General features: G+C 38.5%; 1 protein-coding gene across 1 annotated transcript in view; it reads right to left on the reverse strand.

Moving 5' to 3' along the window:
* Nucleotides 1-9,097: 9,097 nt before the first annotated feature.
* MYBPC3 (myosin binding protein C3) overlaps nt 9,098-26,755 on the reverse strand; it is a 60,938-nt gene continuing 43,280 nt past the window's right edge. The window contains exons 27-35 of the mRNA XM_061997800.1: nt 25,849-26,016; nt 24,513-24,601; nt 19,858-20,053; nt 15,392-15,531; nt 14,498-14,657; nt 13,801-13,937; nt 10,972-11,158; nt 9,858-9,900; nt 9,098-9,354 (exon numbers count right to left, since the gene is read on the reverse strand). Coding sequence (XP_061853784.1) covers nt 9,890-9,900; nt 10,972-11,158; nt 13,801-13,937; nt 14,498-14,657; nt 15,392-15,531; nt 19,858-20,053; nt 24,513-24,601; nt 25,849-26,016 — 1,088 coding nt within the window. The 3' untranslated portion in view covers nt 9,098-9,354; nt 9,858-9,889. The remainder of the gene's footprint in view (nt 9,355-9,857; nt 9,901-10,971; nt 11,159-13,800; nt 13,938-14,497; nt 14,658-15,391; nt 15,532-19,857; nt 20,054-24,512; nt 24,602-25,848; nt 26,017-26,755) is intronic.

Genomic DNA, 26,755 nt, shown 5'->3' on the forward strand with positions numbered 1-26,755 from the left:
CTGGGCTTTTCTATTGATGCACCTTGTTTTGAAATTCATATAATAATACACAAAGTAAATCATACACACACATGAGAAACAGTGAAGAAGGCTATGAATGACAAAATTTACATTTCTTCCCACATAAGCAGCTTAAAGTAATTTTGGGGTTGTTTTCTTCTGTCATAACATCAATGTAATTTGTCTTTAAAAAAAAGCTGCCTGAAGAACATGGATAGGGAAAACAGACACATCCAAAATACTGATTTATTTCTGACTCAAATGCAAATAGAGCAGCATGTAAAGGAGTCTTCATCCTTTCCTAATATAAAGGCAAAACTGAAATTGCAAACCCCTGAAATTAGCCTGCTTTCTTTTCTTTCCTTTTTTCTTCTGAGGCTGTCAATTTTCTTACAGCAACATCTGACTTTTCGGCCGTTGTAGTATTCTTACAAGTATTACAGGTCCAGTTAAGACTGAAATCACTTTGGTCTACAGCAGATTTTCCATTTACTGCAATAATGGATCCCACTTAGGTAGGTAATTTTAATTTTTAGATTCTGTTAGCCGGCCTATTAACATTCAAACCATTAAAAGGATAAGGCAAAGATCAGAGTTTCATAGAATGATAGAATGGTTGGGGTTGGAATGGACCTTTAGAGATCATCCAGTCCAACCCCCCTGCTAGAGCAGGTCCACCTAGATCAGGACACACAGGAACACATCCAGGTGGGTTTTGAAAATCTCCAGAGAAGGAGACTCCACACCCTCCCTGGGCAGCCTGTGCCAGGGCTCCCTCACAGTAAAACAGATTTTCCTTATGTTTAAGCGGAACTTTTTGTGTTTCAGCTTCTTTCTGTTACCCCTTGTCTTGTCACTAGCTGCAACAGAAAAAAGTGCTGCCCCAACCTCCTGACAACCACCATTTAGATATTTTTAAATATTAATGAGATTCCCCCCCCAGTCTCTTCTCCAGACTGAACAGCCCCAGGTCTCTCAGCCTGATCATGTTGGTGCCCCTGCACTGGCCTGTCTCCAGCAGTTCCCTGTCCCTCTTGAGCTGGGGAACCCAGAACTGGACATCAAACTCCAGATGAGGCCTCACCAGGCAGAGTACAGGAGGAGAAGAACCTCCTGCAACCTGCTGGATACACTCTTCCTGATGCTTCCCAGGATGCCATTGGCCTTCTTGCCCATGAGGGCACATTGCTGTTTAAAGTAATTAAATAGTTAAACAATTACATGCACAGCATCACTTACTATGTACAGCTCCTCTGCTTTCCCTGTAGAAGCTGTAGTTTTGCAAGTGTATTTTTTCTGTGACTTAAAAGTCATGAGTTATATGAAGTGCTGCAGGCTCTGAACTGCTGAGAAACTTCAGTGCCAAATTACACTTCTAAAGAGCCTATTATTAAAATAACCCTCTGTCCCTTTCGACAGAATTTAGCCACATGGAACAGGTGTGGCTAGAGAGTGAGGGTGTTTGCTGTTCAGTGGCAAGGACACTGACAATTAACAGCCTCGGCAAGTGGATGGACACTGGACTTCTGGTCTGCAGGGAAGAGCAGCTGACTTGGCTTCAGAACTGAAGATACTTTTGAAATGTACAAAATTTCTGGTACTTGATGACTTGGTAGGTGTTTCTGACAACTCTTGTGGTTAAATTACTGGTCATAATAGTGCTAGAGTCTTAGAACAAACTGATAATGCTTCTGTTTTTACCACTAGGAGGAGCCTGTGTCTTAGTTTTTGAGTGTTTCAAGACGACAACCTTTTTGGTTTTTAACACTTGGGATATTTCCAAGCAACTTACACAAATATGACAAAGATTCATGAATGTACCTTAAAACCTGAAAGTCTTTCTTTATCCTGAACAGGTTTATTGTTCTGCTACAATCCCTTGTTGGTGGAAGATGGTTTTGAAAATGACCATTAAACATTCTCTGCAAACACTGGGCTTTGTGACTAGGCTTCAAAGTGGAACCAAGGTTACTAATTTATGTGTCTTCTGGATTCCACACCTTCTTTTCGATGTTCCCCAAAGCTGCCTGTGTTTTGTTTGTGAATGCAGTGTCTGTTTCTAGTATGAGAGGGTACACATTTTAAAGGTTAAAGGTTTAGGAACCTTTATGTTGCAAAGATATTGAAGATATTTCTACAATGGTGCTGCTTATGACAGAGGAGGGCTTTGGTTCCCACTAAGTGTATTTTTAATAGGGAAGCAGTTGCCTAGAATGGGAACAAACCAGTTGTTTGCCCTTGTGTCAGGCACAGGCTCCTGTTACCACTGAATTCAGAACTAAATAGAAAATAGAAGCTAAGCTTCTCAAAAAAAGAGCAATATTAACATCCCAGTTCCCCTTGATTGCCAAATGGATCAAAGTCAGAAGATGTTGCCTCTGGGGTGAGATCTTCATTCTGTGAGAAAAATGGCTTCTGCTCAACCCTGATTCCAGTGCTATTTAGGAAGTCAGGGTCACTGCTCTTAGAAAAGCCAGGTTTTGGTGAAAGACAACATCTAAAAAAGTGGGAATTAGGGCCAAGAAACAGCAGCTTTGTGCAAAGGACTTTGCCATGCAAAAGGCAATGCTAAAGAGCCTCCTGCTCTTCCAGAAGTCGCAGTTCAGCCAGTCTGCTTCCCACAAGGGCAAGACATTGCCGAACTGCAGAGTGGTATTTGCTTCTGCTACCAGCAGTGACTACACCTCCAGCCCTAGCCTGTAATGCTCAGTGTGTGAGCAACAGCTCTGAGTTCCTACAGTGTGGCTTTTTCACCAAGCAGTAAAAATGTGATGATGCTTCCAATAACAGCAGGTATGTGATCCTTCTTACCAGCACTGCAGGTTTACAAGCTTAGTGCTGGTGACAAACAAGGTTTGAGTGCAGTTGAGTACAAACCAGACTTAGAGAGGACCTCTGTCAGGCAGATTCTGTGCTCAGCTACGTTTACACCCAGGTTAGTGAAATCCTAAGTTAATTTTCTCTTTATAGGTGCTTAGTGTAAGTTATGAGTTAATTCTGTTTAGGGGTGTACAATGATTTGAGACTTCTGTACATAGTAAGTAGTTCCAGTATTGACCTAATTATCTTTTAAAGCATCAGCCCAACAAGGAATCATATATACAGCAGACAAAGGCAAACAGTCCTATTTGCAATAGTCACTATAGTGACACGTGGTTTAAGAGCCTACATAGAAATAGAAATCCCCTTCTCCCAAAATGGCTATACATAAAAAGGAACAAATGGTGGCAGGAAAAACACCAGTAAAACTGTAAATAGTTGCTTCCTGCAAATATATAAAAACTCTAGTTTTGTATTTCCAATCCTTCCACACTTTTTCTTTTTGCCTTTTCAGTTTCTCTTACTCCTGTGAGTGCTGGTTTGTCCACAGTGCTCTGAGTATCAAAGGGCTCTCTTTCCCTTTTTACCTGTCGCCCTGCTTGGACTCCTCACAGTCTCCTCAATTTCTTGGCCTATGCTCCCTCCAGCCAGTCAGGCTCAGTTCTGCAGCTCAATTTCTCATCAGATGTTTCCCTTAGTGTTTGTTTCATTGGTTCTTCTCACCCTTCTGACCACCATCACCTTCCAGTCTGTTTGCCCAAATAGTTCGGGCCTCTGCTCTTCTCCAGTCTCCTGCTCAACCAGTCTCTGCCCCTTCTGAGCGTGCAGTCGTAGCCATCTTCTCTCCTGTTCTTACCAAGCCCTGCCATCCCTCAGCCTTATTCCATTCTTACTCCCTTTGCATTTAAATAAAATTGGTTTTGCTGGAGTTCTGAAGAGTGCTATAGAGAGAGCAGGAAAGATTTCCAGTCTTTTCCATACTTTGCAGTGATGGCTCCCAGCAGCAGCTCTTCCAGCACTCCTTTTAGAAATGGCACAACCATTTCATCTGATACTAAGAAGAAATAATTTTGTCTAAACCAGACTTGTATCATACCCAGTTGTCTCAATTGTTAGGGTTTTTCAGCACTGTAGGAAACAACACGTAAGAGGAAATACCAATACACAGAACTGTTAAACCCCTTTTATACCAGTGAGGAAGAACGAATCCCATTTCCAGGCAGAAATTTTTGAGGACTTTCCCATGATCAAAATCAACTATACTTGGGATTTTTTAAGGCAACATGTACATGAGCTGACTTACAGAGCAGAAAAGCTTGGAGTTTTTGGCCTTTTTTTTTTTTCAAGGGTTTGGTATACAAAACCCATCAGTAAACAACAAAACTGTATTTGAGTCTTTTTGTAATCATACTTTCCTGAACTAGATCTAGATTACTGGGGCAATTATACAGATCCCAAGCAAATGCAACCTTACTCAAGGTCAATTACATTCATCCACTGTCTGTGTTCAGTCAGTCCCTGTGATTTACACTTGCAAGCAAAACAATGAGAGCTATGTATGGTATTCTTTATATTTGTTAAATAAACCATAATGAATATAAAATCAAGTTCAGATGATTATCCACAGTGAAGAAGTAAAAGGGCACACGGACCACATATTTTTTCCACCTAACATAAATTTCCATACATCTTCATATCCACTGATATATTGGATTAGTCACTTTTAGGGCTTGTCTTCTGTAAAGCTATCCTAATTCAGAATTAGGACTGAAATGTGTTCATAGCTATGACAGTTATCTGTGGGTTTAGGGTGCCAGTTTTAGGGCTGCTTATTGTCAACATTTCTGTCTGGCACAGAGAGCACATGCTAGACTATTTCTTTCCATATCAGGACCTAATAAACGAAGCTGTTCTTATCTGCTTCTTTTAAACTTTCACCAGTTCAACCTGTTTGAAGATGTGTTGCTTATGTAGACTGCAATGACAGCTTTTCTTTCCCTAAAATAGAGTTCTGTGGTTGGGATGCACTTGAAAGGTATCAGCGGGGCTATTTTTAATCTCAGCAGACTGTTCTTGCAAAATTCACTCTTTAAGGAGACAGGAATGGCTTGCAGTCCTAAACCTACTCCAAGACAATATGTTAGTAACAAACCTCTCTCCTAAAATACATATAACGATGTTATTTCAAAAGCAATTATTTGATAAAAGCAACATAAACGACTTCTCTCATCTCCAGGAACGTCTTTTCCCTTGCTGCTCTTATTTGAATGACCACTGTATGACTAAATTAAGGAAAAAATGCTATCAACTAGTGTTTTTTAGTGTTTTTAATTAACTAACTCAATTGTACATCTCCCTTGGAATAACTAGCAAAATAATCCTTTCTTAGGAGGAGTGAAAGCTGCAGGTGAAGTCTGCTGAGGAAAGTCCTTTTTACAATAATATATTGGAACCTCTTGACCTGCCACTGTCATTTTAAACAAGTAGAGTTTAATTTTTATCTATAATAACCTTAGAGAAATCTGAAAAAAGTCAATGAAGACAAGTGTTTCCTAAACAGGAAGATACACTGATGACAGGTAAGGCATTTCATACTGTTCTAAACATTCTGCTGGGACAATTTCAGCTCAATTTGTTTAATTTGCATTTCACCCCATTCTATCACTCAAATATTGTAACTTCAGCAGCAAAGCAGGGGCATGGTTCATCAGCTTGTCCTAAAATCAGGTCATGCATTGACAGGAGTGATCATCCAACCTGAAACAATTCATTAAGAGCAACATTTAAGAGTTTACAAGTGAGATTTTTTTCCCAAGACATGTTACTCAACACAAGTAATTTTCTTTCTGTTACTTTGATTTCTGCCTAACATTAGAGTGATCTTCCAAGCAATCATTTGCTAGCAGACTGATGAATGTGTGAAAATGTAGGAATCTTTCATTTTAGGACAGTTGTATCAGCATAACTATCCTAGTGCACCTTCACTGACAAGAAGTGTTGATTGGTGTAGTTAATCCAAACTTGAACATCTAACTAAAATGCATCAATACCACTCTGCAACAACATACTCAGACTGATGGAAACATAGCTTCTAATTACACAGGTTGCTCTTCCTTGGTCACACAATCCACCTGCATTGAGGGTATGATATAAACCTATTTAGTAGCTGGCACCTTTACTACAAGAATAGTTCTAGTACTAGAGCACATATACCTGGATTTACGGTGGCTTGGGGATTATACACTAGATGCATCTTTATTAACTGGTCAGAAATCTAATGTGCAGGAAAAAAACGAGGAGCATGTTTATTCTGCAGCCATTTCCATGGACGTGCCTGATAGTTTTAAACTAATAATCATGTATTTATGACAGCAGCATAGAAAATAGCCTACAGCCTGAAAAACTTCTCCAAATGCAGGGACTGTTGTGATGGTCTTGTATGGCATTCCCTTCTTCAGCTCCAGCTGGTCTAGTTTGTTAATAGGATGAATTGCTTCTCCCATGTGGGGTCCATCAGTTAATTAACACGGAGCCTGTGTCCCCCTCTGTATAAGCCCGCTGAGGTCAAACTAGAAAAGAAACAGGATGAAAGGCAGGGCCCTTTACCTCAATCTTCCATACCGACACCACAGCTGGGAGAGGTTTCCTTCAGGAGTTCCCGACGCGGGCGGTCTCGCCTCGGACCCGGGGCGGCTCGGCGCTGAGGCGATGGGCCCGGCGCGAGGCAGCCGCGTGCCCCCTCAGGCGAGAAGCGCGGGCCGCGCCGACGCCATTGCGCAGCGCCGACGCCATTGCGCAGCGCCGCCGGCGGCCGCGCCTCAAGGTAAGGGTCTGCCGGTGACGGCTTGCGGGGGCTCCTCCCTTATATCTCCCTGTGCCTTGAAAGCTGCGAAACCAGGCAGCCCCGGGCCGGGGGAGGCTGATCTATGGGGTACGGGTACATTGCCAGCTGGCCAGTAGTGCCGAGGTATCCATATCAGTGGCTTTAGAGGTGAGGTGGATAAGTCTTCCCTCAGATCTCGTTACAGTCACTGCCCAAAATTCAGGTGCTGGGACTTTGGGCAAAAACATCCAAAAGAATGACAGGCATACCTACATCAGTGCTGTCATGAACGATGGAATTTGATGAACGATGGAATTTGATGAATGATGAAAGTGATTAACTAATGTCTAGTGAAAGCATCAGTTTGCGGTACACAGCTTTTCACAGTTGAGAGGTGAAACAAAGACTCACTTGTGAAAGCACTGATCATCCCCAAAACATTGTACTGGAATAGTATGGAGCAGAAGGTTCTGTTGAACAGAAGGTTCAGTTTATGTTTTCGGATCATACCCTATTACAGCATGAAGGACTATTCTCTTTGTGAAACACCTTTTGGGTAATAGCATTTGGTATAGCACCTAACTGTCCTTTGGGTAAACTGTCCTTTGTGATCTAAGCTCTTGCTTTTCAGTTGATGTTGTCCCACAGACACTGGGATGATCCTCTCAGTCCACGGCGTTCTGGTCATAGGTTCTTTATAATACAGAATGTTTCTGACTTTTATGTGTGGTTTGTGCTTCATTTTTAAATCATACTGTTGCTCAGAAAATGAAAGTGTGTTACCATAGAAGTCGGTACTTTAAAGAGCCCTCTAAGACTTTGTTGTAAGTTCTAGAAGGCAGGCATTCTTCATAGCAGTGCTGGATGTACAAGGGATCATTCCACCTAATGTGTATGCTGTGTCAGTTAAGTTTGTATTACTGTGTTACATACATATAGATTAAATGTCCTGCAATGGTTATACATTTTAATTCCATTTCATAAAACTTATTGTCATATTTACATAGTCATTGATGTGTGCACACTGGATTGGTGAGGGTCTCTCTCAGTGGCCCTTGGTGGTCATAGAGACCCCTCCCAGTATCTTTGTGGTTGTCCTCTTATTCCTTTTAGAGTAACTTCTTGTAGGCTGAGATATCCAAATCACTCATGCTTCAAGTTTCACAGTGTTCCTGCTCTAATAGCCTCATTATTTCAGGCATAGCCTCATTGTTTTAGGCATTTCACAACTACTCCTTTGTATACCAGCTAACGTTTAACTTTATCTTTGGTATTAAAAACCAAAAAGTTTAAATCCAAAGGTATCATAAGAAAATGGGACTTGTTTGTGTGTTGTCCATCATTTAAAATTTCTTTGTTTGAATAATAACAATGTGCAACAGACAAATGTTAACTTTGGCTAAGCTCGCTTTGTTTTTAGAGGAGTACATTTCTTTGTTCTGATACCATAATAAAATAATCAAAATACACATCTCATTAACATCAGTGATTTTATTACAAAGACATATTTGCTTGCTAACTACAACTAACATGCTGTGTCAGACATGCTTTACCATTACAGCTGGCATCTTGGGAGGCGAGGGAGTAGCATTACTTCAGTTCCTTTGTGTTGATTCTTCTAAAAGGCAATGCTTCCTGGATTAATTTCATCTCCCTACTTTACCTCATACTGTGTTCATGAAAAAGTACTTTCCAGCCAGAAGCTACTAACAGCTACCACAGATCCAAAAAACCCCACCTCAAATACTATTCAAACTAGTAGGTGAGAAGCCAGAAGTGCTTTTGTGCCATTTTTTATTAGACAAAATTATCTGCCAGAGTACCTACATAGTATCCATAGACTTTCAAAAGCCTGCCAGTAATACTTGATGACAGCAACTTGATTTCATTCATTGCAAGCTTTTTGGGGTTTTTTTATGTTTTATATTTATGTGCAAATAACCTTCCTTGCTACATCTTTCACTGTTTCATCAGATGTATGAAATTGTCTCTGTAGATTACTATGATGTCTATGGTTGGTTGCAGAAACCTCTAATTATTGGAACTCCATGCTGATGTCTGTTTAAAAACTAGGAAAACAATAGTGACTAATTGTCAAGGAAACTCTTCTATATAAAGTAGAACAGTAGTATTAGCCAGAGATTCCCAAATGGTGTGTTTTGGATGTGGTTCTGCAAAGATCTGTTCAAAAGCAAAGCACCACACATTTCAAGCACTGATAGTAAAAGCTGTAGGAGAACAGTATAATGACAGGCAATGAAATGTTACAAATAATTTGGTAGTGCTTCGTTATTCTGAGCTTGTTTCTTATGAAGAACATCAGGATTCTGAGAAGAGAAAATGGAGAGAACTGTAGAAGTGGGGAATTTATGTTCATTTTGGACATCAGGAATGGACTAGGTTTGAATGCAATTGTAATATTTGAGGTTTTTTTCAGATATATTTTATGTATGTAATGGGGAGGGAAGTTTTAACTTTATTTCCCGGAGTTTCTTCACATGGAGACAGGGGCAATGTAACTACAACAGATGCATGGAAAGAGGAAATAACTGTCTGAAAACATGCTGAGTAAGCAGGAGGCAAGAAGACACTGTTGTCTCCTACTACACATATATTAAATGACTCGTGAGATGAGCAGGACTCCTGGATGTGATTGAAATTATACCCTGTGAATTTCTTCAGTTTTCTTCTTTTCAAGTTCCATTCCAATGCTGACACAGAGAATGGAAAGAAGGATTTATTGTCAAATACATACCTGATTGGTTGTTACAGCTATTTCTTTTCTTCTTAAAGTCTAAAATGTACATTACACTTCTAGATGCATTGGAATTTTAACTCTCCTTGCTTGGCTAAAGTAATGCACACAGATTATTGATACCAGTTATCTGTGTATTAATAAATGTCTGCTGGGGGAGTGCTTTTAGCGAGTTAAGAGTCAACAAAGTATTCTGTTATTCTTACAGATTTTTACACTGGCACAGGGTGTTAAAGGTTGACACCCATGAAATCCTGGTTTTAAAATAAATCAAAGAAATTCCCTTGCAGGAGTGAGATCTTGGTATGATTGTTGAAACAAACAAATCAAAACAAGAGCAACACCCCCCACCCCCCCGGCAAGCTCCCCCGACACAGCTATAAAAAATCTCTAACATAAAATCTCTAACATGAATGTCTCAACTGTTTAATCTTGTATCTAGCCTTGACTTGTTCCTACCTTGACTTGCAGGTGAAATGCGATTCAGACTTTTACAGAGGTGCTGGAGAACAACAAAAAAAGAGATGTTATCAGACATTACAGGATGTTAATTTTAAATTGGGACTTGGTGCTGAAGGTGAAATGTGGAAGCTTTATAGTAGTTGCTTTTATCTGATGATGACAAGGAGACTAATGTTCTGAAAGTGAGCTGCAGAAGATGGTAATATTAAGCTTTGGGTCATGTCAGCACAGTACTAAACAGGGGTACTTGAGGTAGCCATTGAACTGAAAGTAGCTGAGTGTCCTAATATGCTGCTGCTTTGATTAGCTAGACATCTGAGTTCTCAGAGTTCAGCATCATCATACTAACACAGCTAAATTGCTTGCTGCCAAGGCCTTGATGAGGATATTGGTGCCCAGCACTACGAAGTGTACCACATCCACCTTCCCGACTTAGCACCGAGTGAAGTACTGAACTCTGCTGTGTAGAAATACCTTCAGGCTTGTCATAAAGTCTCCATCAGCTCTTATTATGCAGATCACCTTCAGAGCTCTTTCTGGTTTCGAGGAACATTTAAAGTAGTGTCAGGTGGGTTCATATTGGCAAGTAGATACATTAGTAGCAGCTTTACCAAACATATTTAGTCAATATTTCTTACTGTGTTATAAACAGTGGCTTTTTTGTTGTTGTTGTCCTGGCCCTTTTGACAAAGAAATGTTTGAAAGAAGTTTGTGATGTAGCATGCACTACCTTTTACATGTGTCTAATGGCTTGCTTACAAACTTTTAATTGGAGAGTATGGCAGAAAGGGTAATAAAATTGTCCGTAAGGCAGTGTTTGGAGGTAGACCTCCATTCCAGTGCTAATTGTCTTCACTAGAAATATTGTCAGAAGCATAATAATTGTCCACCTCCAGAGCTGTATTACCTAGGCAAGTAACCTAATTCTGTCATAACAATTCAGAATGAAAACCACAGTCCTTCAGGTGCATGGAATAACCAGACTTTTTGTATACCATCCAAGAAGTGAGGGTTAGATAAAGGGGAACTAGGATTACTTTCATTTTTTTAGCTATCTGTTACTCTTTCCTCATTAAAGTGTTAGTTCTATCTGTAACATTCATCTAATTACCTCTGACATCCAGTCTGCACTCTATTTCAGCTTCACCACACTCGTTCACAGCTTTACAGGTATAACAACCACCATCAAACGGAGTGGGTTTCCGGATCTCCAGGGTCAACACGCCCTGTTTACTGAACATGCGGTATTTGGCATCCCCAGAGAGATCCATTTTGTTTTTATACCAGAATATCTTTGGCTGAAGATGAAAAAAAAGAAGAATTTTAAAACAGAAGGTAAAAAAAAAACAGAAGACATATGGCTGATCTTAACCCTTTGATGGCAAAATTAATGTTTTATGCATTCTGAGGGCTATATCTTACACAGACATGTTAATAACTTTTCATGGAACCTCTCATCCTTCAGTACAAATTCATGAAGCTAAGAATTTAAATGTTTAGTACTTTCTTTAAGTCTCAGTACTTGTTGTGGAGGCTCCTTCCTTGGAGGTCTTCAAGACCTGCCTGGACATGTTCCTATGTGACCTGATCTAGGTGACCCTACTTCTGCAGGGGAGTTAGACTAGATGATCTCTAAAGGTCCCTTCCAACCCCTACCATTCTGTGATTGAAGCAGCATGTAGACAACATGGGTCTTGTACCTGACTTTATTGCATTTTATAAAACCCCAAACTTACAAACTGGTTACAAATTAATTCCTTCAGGAGTTATTAGTTCTTATTAAAATATATTTGAACACTTCCAGTATCTTACAGAAGAAGAATTAAACCTCACAAATGATTTGACCAGAAGGGTCATAATGGTCCATAGATGGATGTTGGGTGGCCAGCTTGGGATGCCAAAGTTTGGGCTAGGAAAGGATTTTCCAAACCATTTAGCACATTTTTAGCAACTTCAGGAATTTCAAAGTAAAGTTTCGGTTGGCCTCAGCTGAGCAATAAAGTGATTGGCTCTGTACCTATTCAAGCCATTGTACTTTACTTCCTGTACCTGAAAATATGGCTTTCATTTTTATAAATGAAATTTTGGAAATGAATACTCTGATATAAAGCAAACTGCTTTTGTTTATCTCAAGCTCATTAGTACATAGAGGGAAGAAGCAGGCTTGAAGAGTACAAGACCAGTCTCTGCCTTCACCTTTCAGAGTGAAAAACTTCTGTTTCTTCACCCATAGGGAATTAAAACTACTGCACCATCTCACAGAGTGCTTTCAAATCTACTGAGTAACTTCTGTCTTTGACCTGTGATATACAATTCCGTGCATCCCAGTTCCTGTGCTTAAATTTCCCTAAAGATACCAGCTGAATTGTTTTCCTCTCACGTATTTTTTACTGTTTTTTCTAGAGCCTGTATTTTTTTTCTAGGTATGTGTCTCTTATTTCAGCACTGCTACCCAAGCATGAATGTCTGTGCTTGAAGTGGTAACTTATTCATACTGTACAGATCCCATCTGAGGTATGCTTTAGATCTGTGGTTATTCAGAATTGGAAAGCTCTATCAACAGAAGCTATTCTCTGTGAAAAAGGCCTGTTGCAGAGTTCTGCATTATGTACAGAAGGTTGACTTGGTCAAGGCAAGTATCCTGAAAAGCTGCTTTAAGGGTATTAGGTGTACTGAAGGATGAGGACTACTTGTATCCTTCAGGCTAACGTGGAAAGAGGAGCTAACATGCTCACATTCAAAAGCCTGTGACTACTGTATTTAACAGCTGTAAAATACAAAGTTTTTCTTAGAATCTTTTTAAAACCATGGAAACTGAATGAAGTGGATGCAGATGCACAGAAAGCTCCATTAGCCGAGAGTGAGTGTCATAGCTAACACTGTCACTTCATGATGAATCTAAGCTGAGGCAGTGACCAAGGATGGATTTTTGCCTGCAGTTCCTGGTATTTCTTCTAGAATGTTCTTCTGCAGCTATTTGCATGGGTATGCTTCCTTTTTGTATGTGAATTTCCTCTGGAGCTCCTTCATCCAATGAACTGCAGCAACTGATTGCATTAAGACTATGTTTTAAAATGATTGTCTATTTTAAGTTTTAATCTGTACATTGAGTAATTATTTCACATATTTTGCTCTGTAGCCATCAGATCCTTGTGCAGGTCTGAGGTAGGAGAGGAGCTGTAAATAAGCAGCCAGACGTGGAAGGGAAAAAGGTACTGCATTTTTGGTGATTGTACTAATTCAGTGTTGTGACAAGATTATGTCATAGTATGGTAAATTCCCTCACAAAAAGCCTATTTCCTGTTTTTTGAGAAACCTAAATTTAGCTCCAAGCTGGTACAGTTTTTACTGCTTGTTCCTGACTAACAAAGTACATTTTATTTATTCTTTTTCTTACTTCAACAAATATGTTTAAGCTGAGAAAATATTCCAATGAGATAAGCTCCCAAACACATGAGAACAGGTCTTATTTTAGCTAATTTTGGAAAAACCAGAAACCCTCACTCAAAGTTATGTATATGTAGAAAGAAACTGGTGTTCATGTGTATTGCTTGGGTTCATGGAATAGTATGACATTAGCTGCTCTTTTGTTGACAAATGGAAGAGAACAAAATAAGCATTGTGAGGAGATACTTGTTGTTTACCTTCTTCAGTGAGTATATTTCATGTACAAATGATACATGTTTAATGACATAGTGCTACCATAAGCAATGACTGTCTCCTGTACTTTCTTACCCCACTGGTTCTGTGGATGACCCCACAAATGCTTTCTGCCTTCTGATTAAGCATCAATTATGAGCGAGGTGGGAGATAATTGGGTGGCATCTACTTTTTCTTAACATATTCAATTTACATGCCAATCACAATGAACTGCCATGAATTCTAAGGCAATGTCTTGGCTTATTGCGACAGTATCAATGACAGTTGATGTAATTTGTACCTTGGGGATTCCTCTCACAGCACAGCTGAGTGTGGTGTTGTATCCTGCAATCACAGAACGGTTTACTAAAGGGTGAGTGAATTTAGGAGGTTCGGAGAAGTCATGTTCTTTGTAACTAGGTGGCTTGTAAGTGGTGCCTGTAATTCAAAGAAACAAAATAGTTAGAAGTGTGTTTTGATTTCTGTTGACCTGTGTACCCTGTGTTTGTCAATTTATTTACCTTTATGACTTAGAGAATCTTCAAACTTACAGCATTTATGATATAACAGATGTTTAAATTCACTTCACTCTGAAACACATCTGATTTTTCATGCTTTAGTTAAAAGGTCCAGGCAATCATGAGTTTTCAGCTTCTGCTGAAAATACGAAAGCCATATGTCTGCAGGGGAAGTCTTCACCACAGACTTCTTAAACTTTTAACCCCAGAATGTAAATATAACTCCTCAGTTATCTTATTTTCTTAAAATAATATAGTTTAGGAAGACTGTGTGATTACATATTTTTAAATGGATGTTGATGTTAGCACAGGAGATGTGCCTAGATCAGTGCTCTTGATGCTCAAATACTTCATATGTGGTAGTTACTAAGTAATGAAAAAATACCTGCAGTGGTGTATCTAATACTGTACTTCCCACTTACCAATGTGTTATTTCTGGTACTTAGTGGCTTTGGTGATCCTTATTTTCAAGCATGTTACCTGTTTTTTGGATATAGGCAGGATTTTTGGTGGTTGCAGCAGTTTCACTCAGTCCACACAAATTTTCACTGAAGATTCGAAAAAAATACTCATTGCCCATAATCAGGTCTGACACGACACAGTTTGTGCGACGGTAGTGGTCAAAAACAGTATACCATTCCTGCAACAAGACTGTAGTGTTTAGAAAGGTGCTGTGAGAGGTCAGACATGGTGCTAGTTTTGGTATGGGGAGATCCTTTCCTGCTACAAGGAAAAGACAGGTAGATATGTATTTAACACCAGCCTGTGAAATCAATCTTGCTTCCTGTGAAGATCAGATGATCTGTTTTCTTACATTTATTTTCTGGCTGGTGTTTAGGAGTATGAATACTTGCATTTTGAGGAAAAAAAACCCTCCCTTTTTACATTTTAGCCCTACTCATCTGGTAACTGATGCAGTATGTGTCCTCAAAACACGAGTACTTGATGGGGACTTCCATGAGAGAGATGTTTTCCAGTTTGACAAGCATACCTCTCCCAGTATATACCCTGATATACCCAGCATCTGAGTTCAAGTCTAACTCTTTCTTCCTCCCCTTCAGTTTTTCCCTTGCCTTTATGAAAATATAACTCCAAATAAAAAAATACAATTCCACCTTCTGAGTCACCACCTGGATGGGCCAGGCTGGATCTCTCTTTTCACACATTCTACAGGGTATTTTCTACAAATCTATCTGTAGCCTTTTGGTTTGTTTTAGCTTCTGTGCTTCAACATTTAACTGCCTTTGCTATGCCACAGGACACCTTGGACACACAACTGAGATTCATGAAGTCAGCTGTTTTCCTCAAGTCTCGTTGTGCCCAGAACAGATATTAAAGTCCATACAAAATCACTGACTCAGTGCAGTTTCTTACCATTGTCTTTTTGTCAGCTTTCTGGACTGTGTAGCCCAAGATCTGTGCGTTTCCATCATCTTGTGGAGGTGCCCACTCCAGAGCTGCATTAAATCCCCAAACATCTACGAGCTTTATATTCTGAGGAGGACCAGGCTTGTCTGCAGAGGAGACATGAAAAAAACCTCTTAGCTTTTGGTTCAACATCTAAGAAAGAGCTTTGTCATTTCCTCACATACAGGGAAAAAATAGAACTTGATAGCAATCTATAATTGTTCCACAGCAATACACTTCATTTATGTGAAGTTGAAACTGTAAACAGGAAAGTTGGGAAATTTTCAGATACTCTCATAATACTCCTCTGAGAGGCCTGAAACCTAAATAGACAACAGAGTAGAACTGGTAACATCAGAACCAGACAAACACTTCCTTAAAATGGAGTAAGAAGGTGGTGCTGTTTGGATGGGTGTAATTAACTCTTTTACTACAATTTTGTTACTTATTTTGTTGTCTCAGTGTAATTTCTCAGCCATGGAGAAAATAGTAAGAATCTGATGGATGTAGATTTTAGATGAGCAAAGCACATCTTTTGTAGATGGCTTGTAATTTCACTCATTAAAGAAGGATATGAAAATCGGTAATAAACCAGCACTTGACTCATTACGGAAACTGACTTTCTATGTCAAAGCATAACGTGCTAATTCTCTTTACTCTGGCATACTTTAGAATTAAAGACCTCTTTATAATTAGCTTTAACTCCTTTTATCTTCTTTCAAATTGCTAAACACTGGATCCAGCTAGAACACTGCATGAAGTTCTCATTCCATTTGTCGTCCTCTTCCTTCCTCTCCTACATTAACATTTCAGAGTAAAAGCTGCCGTCCTCTGTGTTTCTCAACATTACCAACTTCAGGTAAAGCCTTTTTTATCTTTCTTCCCTGTTTGCACAGTAGGGAATTGTAACTCGTTGTCAAATGAAAAACATTAGCAATGAGGATGTGGAAATGTATCTGTTAATGTCTTGAATCACACAGAATCACAGAATTGTAGGGGTTGGAAGGGACCTATGAAGATCATCTAGTCCAACCTGCCTGCTAAAACAGCTTCTCCTACATCAGATCAAACAGAAATATGTTCAGGAAGGTTTGAAAACTCTCAGAGAAGGCTCCACACTGTCCCTGGGCAGCCTGTGCAAGGGCTCCCTCACCCTTACGTTAAAGTAGTTTTTCCTTACATTTAAGTGGAACTTTTTGTCTTCCAGCTTCTTTACATCACACCTTGTCCTGTCACTGGCTGATACAGGAGAAAGTGTTGTCCCATCCTCTTGACATACACCTTTTAAATACTTGTAAGTGTTAATGAAGTCTCCCTTAGTCTTCTCCAGACTAAACAGCCACAGGTCCCAGAGCCTTTCGTCATAAGGAAGATGCTTCAGTCCCCTGATCATCTTGGTGGCCCTGTGCTGAACTCTTTCCAGCAGTCCCCTGTCCCTTTTGAACTGGAGAGCCCAGAACTGGACACAGGACTCCAGATGAGGCCTCACCGGGGCAGAGGAGAGGGTGAGGAGAACCTTCGTCAACCTACTGGCTTTGTGCATCCGAGGATGCCGTTAGACTTCTTGCCCATGAGGGCACATTTAAAGCAAAAATCAAGCTATATTTTTAGATGTGTGCTTTCATTATACAGAAATAAATTACTCTGTTCTTATTTGAAGAAAACAATTTTGGATACTACATTTGAATACTTGTATGGGTATGAAAACTGCAACAATCTCTGTGGACAAAGCTCTATAAGCCCTGAATAAGTATATTATCATCTAATAGTGGACAGATGTAATATTTAGCAACCGGTCAATTATTTGCAAGTCTGTTTACTGTTATGATCCTCCACAGTATCTGCCTAGTTTTACAAGTATTTCTCCTGTGTGCTTACCTACAGATGTAAGGGATGCTTAATGCTTTGTCAAAAGCTGTGGTCATTTCAGTGCTGATAGTTTGTTTAAATAGTATAGGAAGAGTTTGAAAAATGGAAGAAAAATGCATTCTTAGGTGCAATGAAAGGCGAAAGAACACTTTTTGGGGAGACTTCACTGGACAGATAGATTTTTTTTGAAGCTTATTCCTTATTGCTCCTAGTTACCTAAAAGTAATTATCTGAGAACCTCCCTTCAAAATTAAAACTGATGGGATGGCAAGTCATTCATTAATTCAGTGGTCTATTGGTAGCATTAGACTTCAGGAGTGTGTGTATATATAAATGTAAGATATTCTTATGGACGTGGTTATGTATATAGATGTATGTGTGGTTTTTGGGGCAAGCAATTTCAGAGTATGACTTTAGAGAGAAACACTTTGAGCCTTAACCTCCTATTAGGTTACTATGCTAACAACTCAATGATGTATTGAATAATCCCTTTTTAAGTTTTACAGATTATTACATCTACCTATGGTGGTATGGATAGAAAAAAGAGTGTACTAAAAGACTCAATACGTGTAAGGCTTTATAAAGGGCAATCTTAGAAAAAGTAAAGATGGATAAATGTGCAAAATGCATTTTTATATTCTTGATCTTTGTAGTTTGAGATAATGCAATCTGCAAGAATATATATTCAGAATTCCTTTGAAGAATTGTAGCATGTTCCCTTCTCCTCGGTACTGCCATCATACAGCCCTGAATGCATTACTAGTAGCACAGAAACAGTATTGGATTCACCCATATTTCTCTCCCATATTTCTATTCCCAAGAGGATGTAAAATTTGGAGAGCAAAAAGTGTTGTTGACAGAATTCAGAAGAAGTAGTTCTGATGAAGGAGTGATGGAATCAAGATGTAGAGGAGATGCCATGGTTGCAGAAGTGTCTGCATGTCTTATAAGCCCCTTCTTTTCTTGGACAGCAATTCATTTAAACTTGTTTATTCTCTTTCGATTGAGCAAAAAGTAAAAAGCTTAATTCCTGTCCTCCAACTCTGACATGTATTAATTTGTGTGATAAGATTAATTGCTTTTTTTCAGACTCTTTAAGAACGAAACATGTATGTGGGTTCATGCCTTTCTACATTACCAAAAAGGGCAGAATATACTTGGTGTACTATACTGTAAGAGCAATGTGCTAGAATCTAGTCACTAACCAGTTTTAGAAAGATATTTTGGTGTGTAGGGTGTACCTCTCCCTGTTATCTGAGTCCCTTGGGATTGCTTTAGCTGCTATTTACTTAATTTGCTGTTGCAGAACTGCAGCTATCCTTTTGAGCAGAAGCAGCTGGTGGTGTTAAGACGTGCTTACTCCAATTTGTTCCACCTTTCTTTTCTGCTGCTGGCACCACTGCATACCCATTCTGCCAACATTATTTTATAAAACTTTAAATAGAGTATAGTCAGCATTATATCTTTAATTCCAAAGCATGAGGAATTATGTCTAAATACTCTTTTTGTGCCAGAATACATATTCTAAAACTTTATTGATGCCTTGGAGGAAATTTGAGCTGACTGTGAGAGTGTGGGGAAAGAGAAATAATCATAGAATAAAAACAGCTATCGGGAATTTTATATAGAGCTGTAATGAGGAGGAACAGAAGAGCTCTGCTAAACATTAATGAAATCCTAGGAGACAAGATCTCAGAATATATCTCAAAATCTCAAGGGAAGTTACTGAAACGTTGGCAGTGCAGTCCTTTAAAGTAACACTAGAAAAGACACTAGCAATTATATAATAGGCAATAAGCTTCCACAAAGCCTCAAGCTAACTAGAAACTCTAACAAACTCAGACTTTAAATGTAGTTTTCCCTATTCACAGGACTATCTTGTCATTTGTAATTTTTGTCACAATAGGAGTGTATTAATGCAATGGTTTCATCTTTATTGTCCTATCTGCTGAAGAAACCAAATAAGATTATCTCTGTTCCAAGAGTCTAATTTCCTTCCCTCAGGACAATATGGCTATTCTCAAAGTGGTAGAAGGAAGGGTGATGAAGATGATCAAAGATATGGAATGGCATCTTCTGAAAATAAACAAAGAGTCTAAAACTTGAGAAAGTTAACTGAGAAAAGTGTGACTGAAGGCTATAAAATCCTAAGTAGCATGATTTAGGTGAATAAATGATTATTGCTGACTTTTTTTCTGTTACAAAACTGTATGGCCATCAAATGAGCCTATCAGGCGAAAGACTCAAAGCAAACCAAATAGGAGTTGCACATGGACTTAAACTGAAATTCCTTACAAAAGGATATTGGGATTCTGAAACTAGACTGTGGAACACAAAGATAATCCTTCTCCTTCTGAAATTCTCTAGGACACAGATAATTTCAATCTGGAAAAGTATACTGGGAAAATGAAGTGACATGTTAGCCTTGCTCTAGGCTTTGTCCTAATCATCTGCTATCAACTATTGCCAGAGAAGGGATTTTGAGATAGATGGATCTTCAGGTTGCCTCAGTATGGCCACTCTTTTGTCTCATACAATCAGTTTTGATGTTTTCAGATTCTTACCTATGATTTGCATTGTTATGGCAACTTTATCAGTCATATTTTCTATCTGAAGAGTGATTTCATATGTTCCTGAGTGATGAAGCTCTGCCTTTCTGATGAAAAGGATTGTGTCTGTGTTGCTGTTCCGAATTCCCACATCTTTAGAGTCTAGAGTTTGGCCATCTTTCATCCAAATGATTTTGGGTCTTGGTTTGCCCTGAAAAGAAAAAAAAGGAGGTGGGGTGTTTTTTAGGCTATGATAAATTTCTTTTTTTTTCATTTTCCCGTGTTATAGTGATCTGTAAGTCTGAGCCTAATTGAATAAGCAGAGTTGAGACAGAAAACTCTCTGAACACTTTACAATTTCCTTTTTTCTCATAGACAAATATTTGCACACATCTGTATGGTTTAGTGGTCCTGAGGATGCCATTTAGTTATAGCATGTAGAGACTAAAGCTATGTTGAGAACAAATCCAGAAGAAATGTATTTGTGCTGTTTTGATACTCTTTCCCAGGCACCTTTAAAGCCAACCATTGGTCTGGCTCGCTGTGGTTATTATTGGGTAACAGAAGTGTTTAATTTCTGAGGAGTTTATTAGCGTTTTCCCTTCTCCTCTTCTTAAAATATTTCCCTTCTTAAAATATTTGATTCTCGGTCCTCAGGCATTTTAAGATCTTTTGAAGAATTGCTATAAAGTCTTAGGACGTGAAACTAACTGTTCTTTCAGCATTACAAAAATTGTTTTGATGACTGTCAACCTAAGCAGTCAGCATTGCTACATCCGTGGAAAATGACCTTGTCAAGTTAGAGATAGCTGTAGTTTACATCACTCTCACTCAGCCACTTCCAGGAAAACTGGTAGATAATATTTAGTTCTTTAAAAGTTGTTTGAGTGCTACTTCCACAGCACAGCTCCAAACCGAGAATTGCAAGAAAACAGAAAAGGGCCACATCATATATATTAACTGTATTTATAGTCAGTCTAGCAGTAAATAACCTGGTGGGGATTTCTGCCTGATTAACATTGTGAAACAGTGAAGTATAGGGCTAGATGAATGCCAGGAGTAGCTCAAATGGGTGGAGATAGGAAGAGAGACCATCCAAGACAGCAGTTAGACCTGCTGAAGTCCAAGTCACTGAAATCTGGACACATACTTCCCTTCTCTTCTAGTCAACAGTAGAGAAGGCACCTCAGAAGGCTCCTGAATTCACTGGATGTCTGGAACATAATCTATAAGACTTAAATTGTTGATTTCAGGCTGCAGAGGGAGATTATGATGCTCAGACTGTTGATTTCAGTACCTGAAAGTAGGCAAAATAAAAACTAATCTTTGTGTTTTGCTGCACCTTTGTTTGAGGTTTGTCTGGTATTTGCTCAGAAAGCCTGTGCAGCATAATTTCTGTGGTATTGGAAAAAAACTACTTCTTTTATGAGTCAGGCCAAGATCTGCCTAAAATTACACTTACAGGACTTCTAAACTACCTAGTAATTACTATCCTTTAATAGATGCTCTTTTCTCTGGCATCTAAATTGTCAGGTGCGTTGTAATTGATTTTACAGCAGGACTGATAATAAACCTTGAATGAGCAATGGATTTGAATCTTCTGTTTTTCCCATCTGGTAGCTGATTTTCTTACTACTCTCTGCTAAGGATTATAGTCACTTCAGGCCACTAACTCTGAAATATTAAAGACAAGACTATTTTTCCCAATTCTAGTGTGCCCTCATCCTGGTCTCATTTCATAGAACACTGAAAAAAAACCCAAAACAATTAGAGGAAAATATGTTTTCCTTTCTGCAGCTGGAAAGTATAGTAGAAATTCTTGAACAAGTGAAAGGGTGTGTTTGTTGTAGGCTTGAGGTTTTTTTCCATATCCATGTCTGATTGTTGGTGAACTTGGCAAGAATTGATTCTGTCTTACTTAAACATATCTGTGTATTTTAAAATGGTATGAGGATTCTGCTTGAAAATAGGAGACTGCTTTCAAACAAAACCACTTAAAATGATACCATGACATGGAAATGTTATTTAAATTTCTATTTTATCCAGACAAATACTTGGCTAGGTTTTGTTGACAGGTTTTCACACTGATTACAAGATTTAATAGTTCTTGATTGAGTGATAAATATCTTGCAAAACTGGGCATACAAAACTGTAGTATTATCTTTATCATAAGAAATATCCTGACTATGAATCAAGCTTTGCTGCTGCTGGTGTTCTAGTGTGGTTGATCAGATATATTCACTCGCAGCACCTCCTTTTTTGAGGTGTTGTAGGTATCAGTGAAAGATTGCAAGTGTTTGAAGTGTTGGTTTTCATATACTCTTATATTTATAGACTGTGAAAATCATAAACGGATAGAAAGCATGCTCCTAATGCATATCTCAGAGGGTTGGATTTCTGCAATGTGTAATATGTAATCTGAGAGAGAACAGTGAGTGACAGGGTGGGTAAATAGCACTCCAGAGGAGCTTCAGGGTGTTTACTGCCAGGGAAGAATGAATTTAAATGCTTATAGATGTTTATTTTCACACATGTATGATGGGCAAGAAGATTGCTCAGTAATACTGTGAATTTTATCCACTAATAGCACTTAATATCCCTTCAATCATGTGCCTGTGTAGTTACTTTGGAAACAAGAATGTGTTGATTCCCTTTCACAGTATGTCTCACCTGCTTAATGCACTCAACAGAAAAAGGTTCAGCAATAATATTGGACTTGTTCTTTTCTGTATATTTTCTTCTAAAGACTTGAGTAGTTTTGCAAATAACATCTAGCCCAGTATACTCTGATGAGGTATTTAACAGAATTTCAGCATTAAATAACACAGTAGTGGCTACAGAGGTCACTGGCGGGGTTGCACAGAAACTGTGAATAGTAGAAGATGCTGACTTACACTTTGGTTACATAGTACTCTGCCTGCTTGGGTTCCCACTAATTACAGTATTTATGTATCTCCTTCTATATCCTTTGTGGAATTTGAAGATTGAAGTCATATCTACTTAGAGATATTCAATAGAAATAGTCACTAGTTAAAACTTTTTACAAAATATAAAGTGAAATGTTGGTTTTTTGTTCTGCTTTTCTTGAAAGATCCCCAATTCTGCATATTCTAAATAGCTTTGGCAGTATTGAGAACTGTAGCTGTTGCTGCAATTCAACACTATTGCAATTTCAATTCACTCAAAAAGTGCCTCTTGAATTAAAATCCTCTGGTTTTGTTCTCAGGCTAAAATTTAATATGAGATGATTTGAGCATTTTTTTGTTAGCCTTACCTTTTAGGAAACAAACAGTTTACAACCAACACATGATTTTTCTGCCAGTCAGCTACTCGAGTAACTTTTCAATTAGTTGGTTCACTTCAGCTAAATTTGCCAGTACAGTAGAGCTATCCAAGATTGGCTTAGTACAGGTTTTTGGAAACTGCTGCCAGGGTGGAATACCGAAACCCTTGTTAGTATCCCCACTCAGGAAATGTCAGGGAAGACTTTTGGTCTTTATCCTTTTTGTTTGGCAACAGCTGAATGATCAGGCAGGAGAAGTAAAGCTCTGTATTAGTCGCTACCTGTACTTTTTCTGGCCTGGGGAACTGAGGACATGTCAGGACTACATAGAGGAGTAGGACAAAGAACTTGCACGTCTCTGGGAATGTAGCAATGAAGCTGCTCTGAGGTGATGATATAGGGGACGTGAATCCATAAAATCCATCAATGCTAAACTTTGTTGTTTCCTCTGCTTATGGGACAACTTGCCAATTTTGCATAAATTTACTTCATCAAAGACATGAAAGCAGCAAAAGTATCTGTTGATTTAATTTAAGACTTACACAACTCAGAAATATCTGATGTAAAATCTCAAATTTTGCATGTGGCCAGACCTCAGCAAAGGGGCCATTTTAGCAATTTGGGAGATAAGAAACATGAAAGGAAAAAATAAGCATGTGATTACATTGAAGTAGTGCAAGCATGAAATTCAATGCAGTTACTCCATGTATTGGTTTGCAACTGTTTACTGATTAGATATATCTTTGTGAAAAAGTGGCTTTTCATGTAACCCAGTAGCCACAGGCCAAAAGACATGTATATTGTATTTTACAGAGGTTTGGATATTCTTTTCCTCTGCTTTCTTTCCCCAAACAGAAGAATAAAGGTAACACGTGCATATGTCTCCCTTGCTGAAAAAAATGTTTTGCACATCTCCATCTTCTACTTGAGAATTTAAAAACTCTTCACTAATTTCAGTTCCTTCTGAGAGCTAGATTAAATTATATATCCATTGTTACTGAGGATCTCTCTGTGAATATGCAATTTACAATCTCTTTTCCCATGTCTCACTCAGGAAACCTTTTCCTTTCACAAACTGTCTTTCACTGTATTGCTATTAGAGTAAAATGCTTGTGGTATTTTAAAAATGGTCATTATACTTGCATATACAGCAAACATATGCAGAAGGAGAGATTGTGGAAGAAACTATGACTAAAAACAAAAAAAAAGTGACGGAAAGAAGAGTGATTTGAGGGTTTTTTCTTTAATATTCAAGGTTTTTTTAAAATCATCAGCCATACTTTATGTAATAGTACTTAAGCAGTGAGGCAATGGAAACTTGCATAAGAGAAACTATTCTAGGTAAGTAATTACAAGTAACCATGACAAAATAGAAATGGATACATACCTGAAAAGGGATCACAATATTGATTGTCTCACCCACTTTCTTAACCAGAGTCTGTCTGAGATGACGTGGCAACCAGATTTTGGGACGCTCTGCAGTAAAGCATTAGTACATGAAATACAAAGCTTTAGATGATTTGAAATATTGCTTATAACACAAATAAGACAAAACACCAAAGAGGAGAGGCTTGGATACTTGTAAGCGTAGGAAAATTGTGCAAACACTGTTTATACAGTGAAGGAGTAGTGAATTCTCAAAGTACTTTCAAATGTATTTGACTACTGGATACAAATTTACCATCTCAGTCACATATTTACAACTGAGCAGGTTTCAGTGGCAGCAGGATTTGTGAAACTGTGTTGCATCTGGAATGCCAGATTTGGGTGACCGCTGTTGGATATGAACCTTCTATCTGGACTTCTTTTTCTTTGGATGACTTTATGAGTTCAGTAGAAGGGATGGAACAGAGGATGATTATAGACTGTGAATAATCTACTGCTATATTGATACTCCAGGTCCTTGTAAATTGCCATTTGGAGATATTTATGGATTTACTCTTAGAGCAATCACTGAATTTCCTTTATCTTTCTACACTCATTCAGTTGTATTCGCTTCTTTCTTTGAGGTGCAAGGAGTGGAGTCTCACAGCTTACTTTTCACTGACCTTGATTCCTGTTTACCTCACTGGAAAGCTTTCTATGTTCTCCATGTGTTTCTTATTCTTTTTCCTAGTAATTTACAGAGAATTTCTTAACATACAGTTGGAGTATGTGTCTTTCATGTCTATTTGGTTTTGAGATGTATTACAGCTTCATTTCATTTACATTGGGTCATTTTACTGTCAGTGAGACTCTGGCAGACACTTCATGTGAGTCAGGGTTGAGGAATCCCCTATTAGCAGCTCTTGATATCTTTTGGACTCCAGTCAAATGAATTATAATCTCCTGCTGTTGGGTGATACACAAGGTGTTAATTAATAAGCTAGGACAATCAAGATAATTGTTCTTATTTAAATAGGTCTCTTGCTGTGGGTAGCCGGATCATTTTACAGTAATGTAACAGCTTTTCCATCATAGAGCTAAATATTAAAAAAGTGACTCTTAAATGCTGACAGTGCTATTACAAGAGGTGAAATGACCATATTTTACAAGTAACAATTTTCAGAGCTATGCTTCAGAAATATAAAATATGGACAGTATAGTGACATTACTAGAACCAGAAGATATTGGGGGCCCTGTCAAGGTGAAAGAGCTGTTTGTGTGTTCTTCTCAAAAGGAGACAGAATTTTGACCAGAGGAAATAAGTGAATAAGATTTATTCAGTCAGTCTAGATACTCACGTAGGATCTCTTGAACAGTAATGGGTTCCTTGATTATTGCTGCACCACTCTCTCCAGCCAAGTTTATAGCCTTTATACGGAAATGAAGTTTGTCCCCTGTGACCAGGTCTTTAATCAGTGCAGAAGTTCGCTCAGTTAGGCCAGGAAGAGCTGGAATCCATTCTGTAGCTGCAAGTACAGGATTTGCATATTGCAGTAATTATTATTTTTCCAAACTGATGCCTTGTCTAGGGTTGAAAGTAAATTTGTGTTAGGGCAAAATGAATTTAACATACAAACTACACTTAAGAGAACAAACTAATCTTGAAAAAGAACATTTGTTCTAGAAGATGTGTTTACACATGGAGCTATGGAAGGTATACACTTTGTTATTCAAAATAGCTAAGAGTAAGGGAATGTCTTTGGATCTTTCCTTTGGCATTCTGTTTCACAGAGCTTAGAGCTGCAAGGCTTTTGTACATTTATTCTCATTAGCAAGGACAGATTGGGGATAACTTTGGAAGTATTTTTAGCAAGAAAACAAAGGCTTAATTCAGTTTTTTCTATGAAATAGGTATATCTCCTATGGGTACCCAAACAGATTGGCAAGAGCCACATATGCTGAAAACAATGGAGCACATAACTTTTGGAATGTATTATTAACTTTTATCTGTAGAATAGAATTCCTAAGGCTTCTTTAGTTATTCTAATGACACAGAGCCTGCTAATTTCGTGATGATATCTCATTAAAGACTTTTCTTTCTTCATAAATTATACCCTATAAAACTCCTACTTTAGATTATGTGGCAATTGAGAATAGAGAAAATTAGGTGATTGAAGTGATTATAAATTTGTTAGCTGATTTTTAAGACATGAGTGGTGTAGATAAGGTGGAGTTATACTCTGTATTATCAGACCGCAAGTATTA

Source organism: Colius striatus, chromosome 6, assembly GCF_028858725.1.
Source record: "Colius striatus isolate bColStr4 chromosome 6, bColStr4.1.hap1, whole genome shotgun sequence".
NCBI lineage: Eukaryota > Metazoa > Chordata > Aves > Coliiformes > Coliidae > Colius > Colius striatus.